Consider the following 15,511-nt stretch of genomic DNA (forward strand, 5'->3'; position numbering starts at 1 on the left):
AAACCACTCATCGGTCTGTTGTTCAAGCCCCTTCCACAGCTCCTGTGCGGTGTGGGGTTTGTCCCCCAAACATAAGTTTTAAAACTGCCTGCTGTCGTTTACCCCTGGCTGTGTTGAAGTTGGTGGTGAAGGTGTTACGCTGACCGGATGAGGAGCTGGTAGAGGATGAGGAAGCAGAGTAGGAGGAAGAAGCAACAGGAGGCAAACTGAAGCGCCCTGCAATCCTCGGTGGTGGAAGGACATGCACCAAACTGCTATCCGCCTCAGGCCCAGCCGCCAGTGCATTTACCTAGTGTGCTGTTATGGAGATATAACGTCCCTGACTGCATTTACTGGTCCACGAATCTGTAGTGAGGTGCACCTTTCCACAGATGGCGTTGCGCAGTGCACACTGATTTTGTCCCCTACTTGGTTGTGCAGGAAAGGGATGGCTCTCCTGGAAAAGTAGTGGCGGCTGGGCACGAAGTACTGTGGGACAGCCACCGCCATAAGGCCTTTAAAACTATCCGTCTCCATCAGACGGAATGACAGCATTTCAAAGGCCAGTAATTTAGAAATGCTGGCATTCAGGGCTAGGGATCGCGGGTGGGTAGGGGGGTACTTCCTCTTCCTCTCCAGTGTTTGGGAGATGGAGAGCTGAATGCTTCCGTGGGACATTGTCGAGATGCTTAGTGACCCAGGTGTTGGTGTTGCTGGCAGATCCTCTGTTTGCGGGGTGGCACGTGGCACTGTCACTCCAGAGGTGGATGAAGAGGCCGAGACTGCAGCAGAAGAGTAAGCAGGAGGAGCCAGAGGTTTTTGAGGTGTCTACTCCAATGCAGCTCGTGCTTTGCACTTAAATGTCTGGTCATGCAGGTTGAGAACGTTTATGCCTCGCTTCAGGCTCTGATTGCACAGCATGCAAACCACTCGTGTCTTGTCATCAGCACATTGTCTGAAGAGCTGCCACGCAAGGGAACTCCTTGGAGCTGGCTTTGGTGTGCTCGGTCCCTTGCTGCGGTGAGCAGTAGCAGGCGTACTGTCTAGAGGACGGCCACTCCGCTTTTGCACCCTGCTCCCTCTTCTGCTGTGCTGGTGCCTCTGTGCGACCACCGCCTCTTCATCCGAACTACATAGGTCACTCGCATGACCTTGATTCCATGTGGGGTCGAGGACCTCATCGTCCTCCACATTATTTTCCACCCAGTCTTCACCCCTGCCTTCCTTGTCGGTCTGCACACTTTCGAAAGCCCCAGCAGTTGGCACCTGTGTTTCGTCATCATCCAAAACATGCTGCGATGGTCCTCCCATGTACTCATCTTGAAAGATAAGTGGTTGGGCATCGGTGCACTCAATCTCTTCCACTTCTGGGGCAGGGCTAGGTGGATGGCCCTGGGAAACCCTGCTACCAGAGTCATAAAAAAGCAGGAGAGATTGCTGCATGACTTGGGGCCCAGACTGCTTGGCTGATTTGCAAGGGGGTGAGGTGAAAGACTGATGGACATCGGGCTGCAGGTGCCAACTGTGGTCTTTCAGCAGGAGACTGGGTGGGAGACAATGTGAAGGAACCGGATCCACTGTTAGCAACCTAATCTACTATCTACTGTACTTGTTCTGGCCTCACCCTTCGTAGAGCCCGACCAAATACTGCTGCAGGTTATGTCTCCTACTCGCACCTGAGGAAGGGTTTTCACTTGTGCGTGTAGCTGGCACAGATCGTTCACGTCCTCTCCCTGCAACAGGAGCTCCACCAGCAGCACCACGACCTGGGCCACGTCCCTTATTTGACGCTCTCCTCGTATTTCTCTAATTTATGATCTTGCCCTAAATGGGTGTTTAATTAATAGTAGAGATGGCTAGAAGGTTGGAGGAGTGTTTAAACTAGGGACTGTGGGGGGGAGGAAAATTACATTATAGGAGGGAAAGATAGGGCAGATAGAGACCGGGGGCAAGGTAGTCGGACTGGGGGAGGAATGGAAGGAGGGACTAGAACAGTTCAGAAGGAAAGGTGTAGGGTAACAAATATACATAAACCTCTCAAATGTATGTATACTAATGCCAGAAGCCTGACTAATAAAACTGGGGAGCTGGAATTAGTGATGTGTGAGGAGAACTATGACATAGTGGTAATAACTGAGACATGGCTGGATGATAGCTATGACTGGGCAGTTAATGAACAAGGTTACAGTCTGTTTATAAAGGATCGTCAAAACCGGAGAGGGGGAGGGTTCTGCCTTTATATAAAGTCTTGTCTAAAGCCCACACTCCATGAAGATATGTGAGGGTCACTATGGGTAGAGATACATGGAGCTAAAAACAACAATAAATTACTAATAGGAGTTTACTATAAACCACCTAATATACCAGAGTCCACAGAAAATCTCCTACTAAGGGTCACTATGGGTAGAGATACATGGAGCTAAAAACAATAATAAATTACTAATAGGAGTTTATTATAAACCACCTAATATACCAGAGTCCACAGAAAATCTACTACTAAACGAGATAGACGAGGCGGCAAATCATAATGAGGTGGTTATTATGGGGGACTTCAACTACCCAGATAAAGACTGGGAAATTGAAACTTGTATATCTCATAAAGGAAACAGGTTCTTGGCAATAACCAAAGACAATTACCTCTCCCAACTGGTTCAGGACCCGACTAGAGGGACGGCTATACTGGACTTAGTATTAACCAATAGGCCTGACAGAACAACAGACGTGCAGGTTGGAGGACACCTGGGAAATAGTGACCATAAAGTAATAACCTTCCAATTATCATTCAAAAGAGCGTTTCTACAGGGAGGAACAAAAATACCAAACTTCAAAAAAGCTAAATTTAGCCAACTAAGAGAGGCCATAGGCCGAACTAACTGGGACAAAGTCCTCCAAAAAAAAAATACAGCCACAAAATGGGATATCTTTAAAAACATCCTAAAATCTCATTGTGAGAGGTACATACCGTATGGGAATAAAAGGTTAAGGAACAAAAAGAAACCAATGTGGATAAATAGAACTGTAAAGAAAGCAATAAATGACAAAAAGAAAGCATATAATTCACTGAAACAGGAGGGTAGCACGGAAGCACTGAAAAACTATAAGGAAAAAAATAGAACATGTAAAAAACAAATAAAAGCGACCAAACTAGAGACCGAGAGATTAATTGCCAGAGAGTAAAACTAACCCTAAAATGTTCTTCAATTATATAAATGTTAAATAGTATAAATCTGAAGGTGTCGGCCCTTTAAAGAGTAATGAGGGGGGAGTCGCAGAGAGCAACGAGGAGAAAGCAAAGCTGTTAAAAAAAAATTCTCCAATGTATTCACTGAGGAAAATAAACTGTCAGATGACATGCAGAATGTAAAAATAAATTCCCCATTAAAAAAGTGTCCTGTCTGACCCAGGAAGAAGTACATCAGTGACTTAAAAAGATTAAAATAGACAAATCGCCAGGACCAGATGGCATACACCCCCGTATCCTAAGGGAATTAAGTATTGTCATAGCCAGACCCTTATTTCTGATATTTGCAGACTCTATACTGACAGGGAATGTCCCACAGGATTGGCACATGGCAAATGTGGTGCCAATATTCAAAAAGGGTCCAAAAACAGAGCCTGGAAACTATAGGCCGGTAAGTTTAACATCTGTTGTGGGTAAACTATTTGAAGGTTTTCTGAGAGATGCTATCTTAGAGCATCTCAACGGAAATAAGCAAATAACGCCATATCAGCATGGCTTCATAAGGGATCGGTCATGCCAAAATAATTTAATCAGTTTCTATGAGGAGGTAACTTCTAGACTTGACAGCGGCGAATCAGTGGATGTCGTATATCTGGACTTCTCCAAAGCATTTGACACTGTACCACATAAAAGGTTAGTATATAAAATGAGAATGCACGGACTGGGAGAAAACGTCTGTATGTGGGTAAGTAACTGGCTCAATGATAGAAAACAGAGGGTGGTTATTAACGGTACACACTCAGATTGGGTCACTGTCACTAGTGGGGTACCTCAGGGGTCAGTATTGGGCCCTATTCTCTTCAATATATTTATTAATGATCTTGTAGAAGGCTTGCATAGTAAAGTATCAATTTTTGCAGATGACACTAAACTGTGTTAAGTAATTTACACTGATGAGGACAGTATACTACTACAGAGGGATCTGGATAGATTGGAGGCTTGGGCAGATAAGTGGCAGATGAGGTTTAACACTGACAAATGTAAAGTTATGCACATGGGAAGGAATAATGCAAGTCCCCCGTACATACTAAATGGTAAAACACTCGGTAACACTGACATGGAAAAGGATCTAGGAATTTTAATAAACAGCAAACTAAGCTGCAAAAACCAGTGTCGGGCAGCTGCTGCCAAGGCCAATAAAATAATGGGTTGCATCAGAAGGGGCATAGATGCCCGTGATAACAACATAGTCCTACCACCTTACAAATTGCTAGTCAGACCACACATGGAGTACTGTGTACAGTTCTTGGCTCCTGTAAACAAGGCAGACATAGCAGAGCTGGAGAAGGTCCAGAGGAGGGCAACTAAAGTAATAACTGGAATGGGGCAACTACAGTACCCTGAAAGATTATCAAAATTAGGGCTATTCACTTTAGAAAAAAGACGACTAAGGGGAGATCTAATTAATATGTATAAATATATCAGGGGTCAGTACAGAGATCTATCCCATCAGCTATTTATCCCCAGGACTGTGACTGTGACGAGGGGACATCCTCTGCGTCTGGAGGAAAGAAGGTTTGTACACAAACATAGAGAAGGATTCTTTCCGGTAAGAGCAGTGAGCGGCCTGGATGTATTTCTGGAGCGTAATAATATTACAGGATATAGCTTCTAGAGAGGGGTTGTTTATCCAGGGAGTTATTCTGATTGCCTGATTGGAGTCGGGAAGGAATTTTTAATTCCCCTAAAGTGGGGAAAATTGGCTTCTACCTCTCAGGTTTTTATTTTGCCTTCCTCTAGATCAACTTGCAGGATAACAGGCCGAACTGGATGGACAAATGTCTTTTTTCGGTCTTATGTACTATGTTAGAATTGAACGACAGTATGTACAAGGTGTATCTCACACGGCCTGAACCAGACTAGGCCTCAATTAAAGATTTGTTTGCCCAAAATGGCTGTATTTGAAATACCTGAATCAAACCCCTGTATATACAGGGTGTATCTCACACGACCTGACCCACACTAGGCCTCAATTAAAGATTTGTGCACCAAATGGTGGCATTTCAAATATCTGAATATAACCCAAATATATAAAGGGTGTATCTCACAATGACATATGCAGCAAAGGCTGCCAAATAAACTTTTTTTGCCCAAACAGGTGTTTGTTTAATAACTTAATATGGCAGCAGTATATAACCCTGGAATTTCAAACGTCAAGATGCTGCAAGGCCTGAAAAATTGTGTATTTTGCACAAAAAAAGGTGTTTTATTAATAAAAGAATCAAACTCCTGTATTTAAAGGGTTTATCTCTGTCACGGCTGAGGATGGGGAAATCCCTCAGCCGTGCGATGCCAGATGGTGTTAGGCTGCTCGGCCAGGAAGACAGGATTAGGGAGCAGGTCACCTCCTAACGCATCCCTAACCTGACCCTAACTCCTAGCTGCATGGGCCGACCTTTAAGGTAGGAGGACCCATGCTCCGGAACCTCGGATCCCTAACTCACCCTCCGTCCGGTCCCTGGACTAGGAGTCAGGGTAAGACGACTTGTTCCTCCAGGACACGGAGGAACAGGGGTCTCAATGGCCAAGCTGCAGGGAAAAGGGGGAACACAAACAGACTTACGGAAATGGCAGGCGAACTAAGTAGTTCCACCAACCTGCCACAGCCTTGCTGACTGGATCCCTGTGCACACAGGAATCCAGAACCATAAGCTGCACAAAATAACAAAGGAAGGTCCCAACAGAACATCACATGGACATCTCACACAACATGACATAAACATAATGTGACAATATCTTTATGACCACAGGGGTGGCTCTCACTGGCAGGTAGAAAACACAGGAGGCTGCTCCAGCTAAGCATGGCTGAAGCAACCCTCAGACCTGTGCTAACAGTGAGGCATTATAGGCCAAGAAGGCACACCCCACAGTCGGACACACACACACACTGGGAAGGGAGTTAACCCTTCCAAAACCAGGGAAGGGAAAACACAACGACATGGGTGGCACTCATGTCCTGGGAGTCAGCCCGAAGGCCGGGACACTGCCACCACATGTACACACAACGACCAAACGTTGCCACGGGCAACCACAGTGAGGGGAAGATGTAAGTGCACACCACACATAACACAGAGTGCACACAGACATACGAAAGTGCATACAAACACGCACACAACTCCAAGGGGACCGCACACATAGCTGTTGTCCGCGGCAACCGCACTTGAGGCGAACAACATATGCCTCCAGCTGCGGTTGACACTACAACCCAAACCGCGGGCAACTGTATGCGGTTCCCAAGGAGTCACGGCCATAAACATGGTCGTGACAATCTCACACGCCCTGAATCAGACTAGGCCTTAATTTTTGCCAAAAATGGCTGTATTTCAAATACCTGAATAGAACCCCTGTATTTAAAGGGTGTATCTCACACGCCCTGATCCACACTAGGACGCTATCAAAGAACTTTTGCCCAAAATGGCTTTATTTCTAATAACTGAATAGAAAGACAGTATGTAAAGGCGGTATCTCACAATGACATCTGCAGCAAAGGCTGCCAACAATTTTTTTTTTTGCCCAAACGGTTGTTTGTTTAATAACTGAATTTGACAGCAGTATATAACCCTGGAATTTCACACGTGCTGATGCTGCAAGGCCAGAAAAATTGTGGAATCTGGCAAAAAAGTGTTTTAAAAATCAAGAAAATGATCTCTGTATTTCTAGATTAAATTGCACACTGACTAATCCAGATGTTGTATATTGCCCAAAAAGTGTTTTTTGGTAACAGAATATGAAAGCTGTATATATTAAACTTGAATTTAACACTTGCAGATCAGGAAAATAGTGGTTTTTAAAAATAAAAAAAGTGTGTTTTTAAAAACCCAGAAAATGATGGCTGTATTTCTAGCTTAAATTGCACACTGACTAATCCAGATGTTGTATATTGCCAAAAAAGCTGTATATAATAACCTTGAATTTAACACTTACAGATCAGGAAAATAGTGGTTTTTGGCAAAAAAAAATTGTTTTTAAAAACCCAGAAAATGATGGCTGTATTTCTAGCTTAAAGGGAACCTGTCACTGGGATTTTGTGTATAGAGCTAAGGAGATGGGTTGCTAGATGGCCGCTAGCACATCCGCAGTACCCAGTCCCCATAGCTCTGTGTGCTTTTATTGTGTAAAAAACCTGATTTGATACTGACTCATCTCACGTACACGACTCATCTCAGGTTAATTTGCATATGTATCAAATCGTTTTTTTGACACAGTAAAAGCACAAAGAGCTATGGGGACTGGATATTGCGGATGTGCTAGTGGTCATCTAGCAACCCATGTCCTCAGCTCTATACACAAAATCCTGGTGACAGGTTCCCTTTAAATTGCACATTGACTAATCCAGATGTTGTATATTGCCAAAAAAGTGTTGTTATTTTTTTTTTAAAACAGAATATGAAAGCTGTATATATTAAACTTGAATTTAACACTTGCAGATCTGGAAAATAGTGTTTTTTGGCAAAAAAGTGTGTTTTTAAAAACCCAGAAAATGATGGCTGTATTTCTAGCTTAAATTGCACACTGACTAAGCCTGCAAATGCACCAGATGTTGTAAATTGGCAAAAAAAAAAAATGAGGTGATTTTCAATGTCCCAAAAGCTCAGATGCAGTGCTAGTGCACTGAGCTTGCATAAAATAGCCGCCGCCGCCACCCACCTAACTGGCTTATAAAAAAAAAAAATTCAGTCACTGGGCTCCGGGCAGGATAAAAAAATTGTGCCCTGCACCCTCAAAACACAATGTATGTAGATCGCTGAGTTAAATTCAGGTTTTGAGCAAAGGCTCTCTCCTATTCTCTCCGTGAAATCACCAGCAGCACCCTCTACACTGCACTAAGCACAGCAGAGTGACGTGCAGCGCTATGTGACTCAAGCTTATATAGAGGCTGGGTCACATGCTGCACTGGCCAGTCACAGCCATGCCATTAGTAGGCATGGCTTCTAAGGGCACAAAGTTAAACGCTTGTTGATTGGCTGCTCTGCAGCCTTTCAAAAAGCGCCAAGAAAGAGCCGAACCCGAACTTTTACTGTAAAGTTTGTGTTCGTACCGAACTTTAGGGTTTTGGGACCCTGAACATTTCAGTTCGCTCAACCCTGATAGTAATGCCTTTGGTTCTGGAATATGATGTTCGACCACCTCATATAAAATAAATGTTTTGAAGTGTACATACTTTTGCAGAGTAGTGTATCACTTCATTGCGAGACACATTTGCCTTCAGGAAATCTGGGGTTCAATTACTTGGGGAGAAAAATGTGCACCTGTATTGGTCGTCATGAAAGCAACAGTCTAGTACAGCTGACCCGTTTCAGCGAACTTGCCCGGAACGTGCTGAACACATGCTTGGAGAAAGAGAGAGAAATTCCAGTGATCTTCTAAAACAAACCCATCTTTATTGAAGCAAATAAAATTCTAAGTCAGACATATGTACGGTAGTCAAAAAAAGGACTGTTTTGACGTGACTGGCAGTCCTTAGTCATAGATTGTATATGCTTCAATAAAGATGGATTTGTTTTAGAAGATCATTGGAATTTCTCTCCAAGCACAAGCTCAGCATTTTCCGGGCAACATCGCTGTAATCGGTGAGCTGATTGGTTGTCACCCCACTTTCCCAGATACAAATATGACTGAGAAGATATTTATCCATAAGGCAGCATCATTTTCTGCAGTGTTGTGCACAGATTGTAGGTTTCCCATCAGTCCCTGACTCGAGGCCCTCCATAGGAATGTTTTTGTAGGTTCTCCCCCTGAACACAGAAGGAACAACTAAACTCAAATTCTGTAATTCTAGTATCCCAGCCCCAGGAGGTTATTCCCGTACATTTGACCTCTTACACACCTGTTTTGTGGAATCAGCCTTTGTGGGCGTTTGTGATAATCTTTGGGGGTCACCGTGCTGGTGACGTAGTCCCCTGATATATTTCTTGCTATTGACTCATTCAGGGCTCATTTAGTGACCTCTTTCTAATCTGAGGACACAAAATCCCTTTATCTGGGCCAGATCCAGCGGTGGTGACCTTCATAGGCCGCTCCCAGAGCAAGAGAACCCAAACACCACATTACAGAAGAATGGAGCCATTCAGCAAGACCAGGACAAAAGACCCGAGTCTCCCCCCCCCCCCCTCCCCCTGCCCTAAGAGGAGGGGGGATATATTAACTGCACGGACGCCCAGCACAGGAAATGCAGCGAACAGCTCAGCACTACATCTGTGGAGAGTTCATTAAATTAGAATTATATTGTAAAATTCCACTTATCACACATCAATGGGACTTGATAGATGATAGGTTATCAAATATTCTTTATTATTGAATCAGATTATGGACTAATCCTTGATAGGGTAGAGAACCCCCCCCCCCCCCCTTCCCAAAAAAAAATCTGCCATTATGTGTGGCATAATCTGAAGTTCTGAAAATAAAGAAATCTTGCTGTGTATATATTTCAGTTTTATTGACGTGATGTAGACGTGTCAGGTGCTGAGCTAGTCCTATGGGGACACATAGGACAGGAGCACATTTGTAGTAGAGAAAAAAAAAAAAAAAAAAAACAAGCACAATTTCCGCCTGTTTTGTGTATGCAGCTCCTATCTACAGACCTGTGTCTCCATGGTTACAGACTACAAACAGACCCTGTGTAGTCCGATTATGCAGTTGTGTTAGGTTCCTTTTACATAAGCAGAGTGCTGCCGTCATCAGTGATGCCTAAAAGATGCGATCACTTGATAAACGAGTATTTGCTCGTTAGTTGGGTGATGGGTGGTATGTTTACACGGGGCACTGATGGGGGAGTAAGTGTTCCAGGTGATCAGTCCATGTAAAAGGTCCCTATGGGTTCCATTCAATGTCCAGGAGCACTGTTGGGGGTTGGGTATAAAATATACTGAGGGCACTGCAGGGGTTTGGATTAGGGATGGGCGAATCGACTTCGGGAAATGGTTTTTTTACAGTAGAAATCAATTTATAAAGTTATTATGCGCAGTCTTCACGAAAGTAATAACTTTGGCTCATAGGAGCCAATACATTCTAATACTGTACGGAGCGCTTGCTCCGTACGGTATTGAAGCAAAGTTTTATGCAAATCGACTTCGGATGTTTCATCGCTCACCCCTAGTTGGGATGTAAAAAAAAAAAATGCCAATGAACTACATGCGTTTAACGCCTGTTTAAAACTGATGCAAAATGGGCATTAAAAATGGGTACACAGCTAGAAACTGGAAGCACACACTGATGCAAAATGGCCTGAAAATTTTGATTTGTGGGTATCCAAGGTGGCTGTCTGACTTTTCCAAAATTTTTCAGGCTTAAAGGGCACCTGTCAGCAGATTTGTACCTATGACACTGGCTGACCTGTTACATGTGCGCTTGGCAGCTGATCCCAGGTTCTTATGTGCCCGCATTGCCGAGAAACATGAAGTTTTATTATATGCAAAGGGCGTTGCCATTACACCTGGAGGCTGTGCTCTCTGTGCATCTGCCATGCCCTCTTCACGATTGGTCCTGTCAAAGTGGAGAGGGCGCAGCAGTTGCAGATAGAGCAGTGCCTGTAGGAGTATTGGCAACGCCCCCATTGCCCCTAAAGGCTTATTTGCACATAACAAAACATAATTTTTCTCAGCAATGCGGGCACATATGAACATGAGATCAACACGGATGTCTTCATCTACCAAGTGCACATGTAACAGGTGAGTCAGTGTCATAGGTACAAATCTGCTGACAGACGCCCTTTAAGATTGAATGAAACCTTTGAGATAAAACCACCTTCCTTACATACAATGAAGACAAGCTTATAACTCCACTAGGCAAACCAAACTCACTAAGGGATCGTGAAGCCCGTGCCCGTATTGCAGACCGCATTTGCGGATCCACAATACACGGGTCCGGTTCCGTGGCCATTCCGCATCACGGATGCGGACCCATTCATTTCAATTATATCTTTTTGCGGTGCTGAAGCACGGAACGGAACCTCAGGAAGCACTCCGTAGTGCTTCTGTAGTGTTCAGTTCCGTGCTTCCGCACCGCAAAAGGATAGAGCTTGCTCTATCTTTTTGCGGAACGGAGAAATCGCGGACCCATTCAAGTGAATGGGGCTACGATCCCTATGCGGGGCTGCCACACGGCAGGTGCTTAGCGGACCGCAATTTGCGATCCACAGCACGGGCTTGGGCTTCACACGGTCATGTGAACAAGCCCTTAGCTAGGAGTATTCTTCTCCATAATGAACTTTCCATTGAGGTGTTAAGTTATGCCCAGTTGGACAAATCCTTTTGAAAATTATTACCATATCATTGATTTTGAAAGTCAATAACACATGAATGCTTAATCAGACTACGCAGGATGTGTTTGTAGTCTGTAACCATAACAACATATAGTTCTGTATACACACACATAACTGTAGGAGATTTTTCATCTAGACTATATTTGCAAAGATGCTTCATATTTTTTATGCATTTTGGTTGCAAAAATTGCACCAATCAACTGCCACAATATTCAGAAGGAAGGATCATCACAAATATAATGGATGTATTGACCAAGGCCTACAATGTGACCTGCAGCTGCAATGCTGGGTGACAAATTGATTCCCTTCCACATGATCCCAGAGATGAGCATTAAGCATTTTACCATTCTTGGCCATAGCCTCCAAATCCTGTACCAAGGAACTGGATCTCATCCTGCTATTTCCTCACCTTTCAGGTGATAGTCGTATACAGGACCAATATTATTCACTAGGGGATGACCCATGGCTTTGAGGCAGTGAGTTTCAGGCCTTCTCCTTGAGAAGAGTGCAAGTTATCATTGTCCCTTTCCCAGCTCTTGGAGCCCTCCAGGGTCTATACCTCCCTCGTCGCTTCCTCCTGCAGCACCCAAATGCCAGGATACCTGAACAGCAGCACAGTAAGGTCACCATGGAACCAATGAATGCAGGAAGTGGCCAGAGATGGGTCATGGTGTCTGAGGAGTCTTCAGTATCTCCCTCATAAGTCTGGTTTCTACCACTGTGGCCCTTGGTTTCATTTATGTGCTGCTTGCTGCTGTCAAGGTGAGCCGGACTCTGTAAATCTGGTTGGTCCAGGGGTGGTAAGGATGGAGGTGTCTCCTTGTTGGATTCTCTGTCTTCTGGGGAGGAGATCAATGTTGTCTTAGAAGTTACTTGAGCAGTTAATGGAGGAGAATAAGTAGGTGGCAAAGAGCGGAGAGGAGAGTCTGCTGGGGATGGGGGCTGAGGAGAAGGATGTTGGGTTGGTGGATGAAGAGGTATCTCATCATGTGGATGGGTGGACAGTGAATTAACATGAGGCTCATTAGAGGGTAAGATGGTTGGGGAAACAGGGGTCGAGGAAGTCGGAACGCGGGATAAGTTCAGACGCTCCCACTTTAAGGATGAACGTGGGTTCAAATCAATATGTCCCAGTTTATCAAACACCAGCAGATCTGGATCAGCACCTAGAACATGGAATTCGTATTGTGAACATGACCTCCTGTATACGTAAAACAAGTTATAGTACATGTTATACTCTAGTTACATCCAAAGCTGAAGCAAATACTCTTGGTTGCTGCTAGATTTGGTCTGCCGCCACTTTAAAGTGATCTATAAGGTCAGCTCTGGCTGTGTAGCTGTAATGGCAGGCTCAACTCTTGTATAACACACTATTCTTTGGTGACAGAAACTAGAACATTTCTAAATTTACGTTTGGATGTGAATAAATCCAATATCTTACATTACTTTTCCATCTACAGTTTTATCAGTTTCTATTGAAGGAGATGCACAGTGAGAGGAATGGTGGGGAGTCTGACTGCCAGGCAGAGCTAAGGGAGGGATCCTCTTGGTGACTACTATGGTTGACTCACCAGCCATGACGGTGTAGAGAATGCTGCGCTCTTGCAGCTGGAGGAGGCAGCTCTCCGGCTGTGGACAATGCACCAGGTGACATTCCCCGCTCTCATTGTTCATCTCGAAGTAGAAGACAGCCAGATTACACAATTCTGAGGACACACGGCAAAATTGGGGTTCTTTGAGAAACACATTCAAGAAACACTGCATCATGAGATTGTCTTCTACACGATCACCTAACTTTATAATCTCCAAGTCATACAGGGACTGAGAAGGACTGCTCTGAGGAAGTGCTTTTCATGCAATTCCCAAATACATTTAGCAAAGAGGCTCTATGCAAGACAGAAATTGAGACTTGTGAGGTATTACTTTTTAAGCAGTTCTCCGACATTAAATTGGAATTAAGGAACACTACTTTAGGGGATTATTATTATTACTTGTCTTATAGACTCATAAAAGAATCTCCAGATCCAGGCAGGAATTGAAAAACAGTGTGTTATGGGGTTGCTTTTTAAGCAGTTGCCAGATACGTGCTGAATTGAGAAATCCGACTTTATGTGCAACTGCTTTGTAGGGTAATGGGAGATCTCCACCTGCCCCCTGAGATATTGAAAGGATCTGATTACAATCACATTGGGGATCATAATATCTGCTGCCCCCTCCTGGTTTCACCGACCTGTGCAGGACAATAAGAGTTATTAGAGGACTCACTGTCACCCGCTTGAACAAAACATATCAGGAAAGCAGGCTTGTGTGCCAGAGGAAGATGTCACCCAGCTCGTCCAGACCCTGATTACAAAACCTACTTGGTTCTAAGACAAAACGTGACAACAGGCCTCAGTCAATCTCTATCTACCATGGACTTTGAATGGAGGAGCAGTCTGCATGCCAGCGGAGGTGCCAGCGATTGGAACCACCACATAGCTTATCCTGTGGCTAGGTCAAGGATCAGCAACCTCCGGCGCTCCAGCTATTGTGAAACTACAACTCCCAGCATGCTCCACTCACTTCTATCGGAGTTCTGAGAACAGCCACGCAAGTGTGCATGCTGGGAGTTGCAGTTTCACCACACCTGGAGTGCCGAATGTTGCTGAGTAGTGTTGAGCGAACTTGTGTTTAAAGTTCGGTGTCTAAAGTTCGGGTTATCGAAGAATCCGTTATGGATTCCGCTACCACGAACCATAACGGAATTTAGAATCCATAATGGGATTTTTCGATAACCCGAACTTAAGACGCCGAACTTAAAAAAACAAGTTCGCTCAACACTATTGCTGACCCCTGGGCTAGGTGATTTAATACTTCTCACAGCTGAAGTCTTGTTACAATTGTATCTAGTCTACACAATCCCCTGTGCAGAGGGCTGCCGCCCCTGGATTACCTTGGTGGCAGCACTTGCGGCTGCAGAGTTGGGCTGAAGGCTCAGGATGTCTCTGTAAGACTTTGGCTCCTCGTTGTTCTGACCCGGAGAAGCTGAGGAACAATCCAGGGAACCTCCTGATCCAGCAGCCATGGTAGAAGGTGGTGTGTGGGCACAGAGCGCTGGACAGACAGAGAACCCATGGGATGTCCAGGAGAGAGAAGAGCAGGAGCATCACTGACTCCACGTTCACTGCCATGACCGGGTGCTGAAGGGCAGAGGGTCTTGCAGAGGGGGAGGGTTAATATACAGGGGTCACGATTACTGGACAACACAACTTTCTACTAGACTTTGTATGTTGATGCTTCACCTTATTCAAAATCTCTGCTTGCCGTCAATGAATGTGAACATTCTTATTTATATCCAGAGAGTAAAACCTATTCAATGCAAATACTTATAGCTGACAAAATTGTATCCAGTCTAGATGATCCTCTGTACTGCATTTTACCTGCACTGATACATTGTAACAAACTATGAGGACAGCAGAGAGCTACCTCACAGAGGATACAATTGGAGCAAACCCTCATCTATGAGTAGTAATGGGTCAGGATGGGTTTGGTTCAGTTACCTGTACTACATTGTATAGTATATATGGTATGCACAGGTGTATAGCATGCCTTTTAACCCTTAGTAGTGCATTCCTGTATGAATGTGCACTCACCTGTACCAGTTGCCGGCCCCATGTGTTGGCTCATGGTGCTCCTTGCCTTGCAGAGTCCTCTCCTCTTTGGACTTCAGGTTCCCCCCCTCAATATCTCCTCCTTTTCTCCGTCACACAGTCCTCTCCTGTCCTCTGGGCTGGACGGGGTGTAACTTTAATACTGGGGGAGGGGAGAAAACTTGAAAGAAACCAAAGTCAAGAATATGGAACTTTTCTTCTGAACTTTATTTTTTTGTTGGGGGGGGGGGGGGGGGGGGAGTCACATTCTTAATTCAAATATAATAGAAGGAAGAAGCAAGAAACAAGTTTCTGTTTTCTTGTGTAGGATGAGAAGTTCTGAGATCGGTAGTGATGATGATTGGAAGGAAAGAAAATCACCTTCATCATGGTGTGGATGAC

General features: G+C 44.6%; 1 protein-coding gene across 1 annotated transcript; it reads right to left on the bottom strand.

Annotated features, from left to right (window-relative positions):
* Positions 1–11,446: 11,446 nt before the first annotated feature.
* On the bottom strand, positions 11,447–15,183 carry MANSC4 (MANSC domain containing 4). The gene is made up of 4 exons (XM_044278007.1): positions 15,113–15,183; positions 14,413–14,675; positions 13,052–13,186; positions 11,447–12,646 (listed from the first exon to the last, which is right to left on the bottom strand). The coding sequence occupies exons 2-4, from the start codon at positions 14,648–14,650 to the stop codon at positions 11,964–11,966; spliced, it is 1,056 nt and encodes a 351-aa protein (XP_044133942.1). The 5' UTR covers positions 14,651–14,675; positions 15,113–15,183; the 3' UTR covers positions 11,447–11,963.
* Positions 15,184–15,511: the final 328 nt, after the last annotated feature.

The sequence above is a fragment of the Bufo gargarizans genome, chromosome 2, assembly GCF_014858855.1.
Source record: "Bufo gargarizans isolate SCDJY-AF-19 chromosome 2, ASM1485885v1, whole genome shotgun sequence".
In the NCBI taxonomy this organism is placed as follows: domain Eukaryota; kingdom Metazoa; phylum Chordata; class Amphibia; order Anura; family Bufonidae; genus Bufo; species Bufo gargarizans.

Coding starts and splice junctions, on each gene's coding strand:
- MANSC4 (XM_044278007.1), bottom strand. CDS start 14,650: ATGGCAGTGAACGTGGAGTCAGTGATGCTCCTGCTCTTCTCTCTCCTG. Junction 13,187..14,412: donor CCGCAAGTGCTGCCACCAAG/GTAATCCAGGGG, acceptor GTGTGTCCTCAG/AATTGTGTAATCTGGCTGTC. Junction 12,647..13,051: donor TCTCTACACCGTCATGGCTG/GTGAGTCAACCA, acceptor TCCATGTTCTAG/GTGCTGATCCAGATCTGCTG.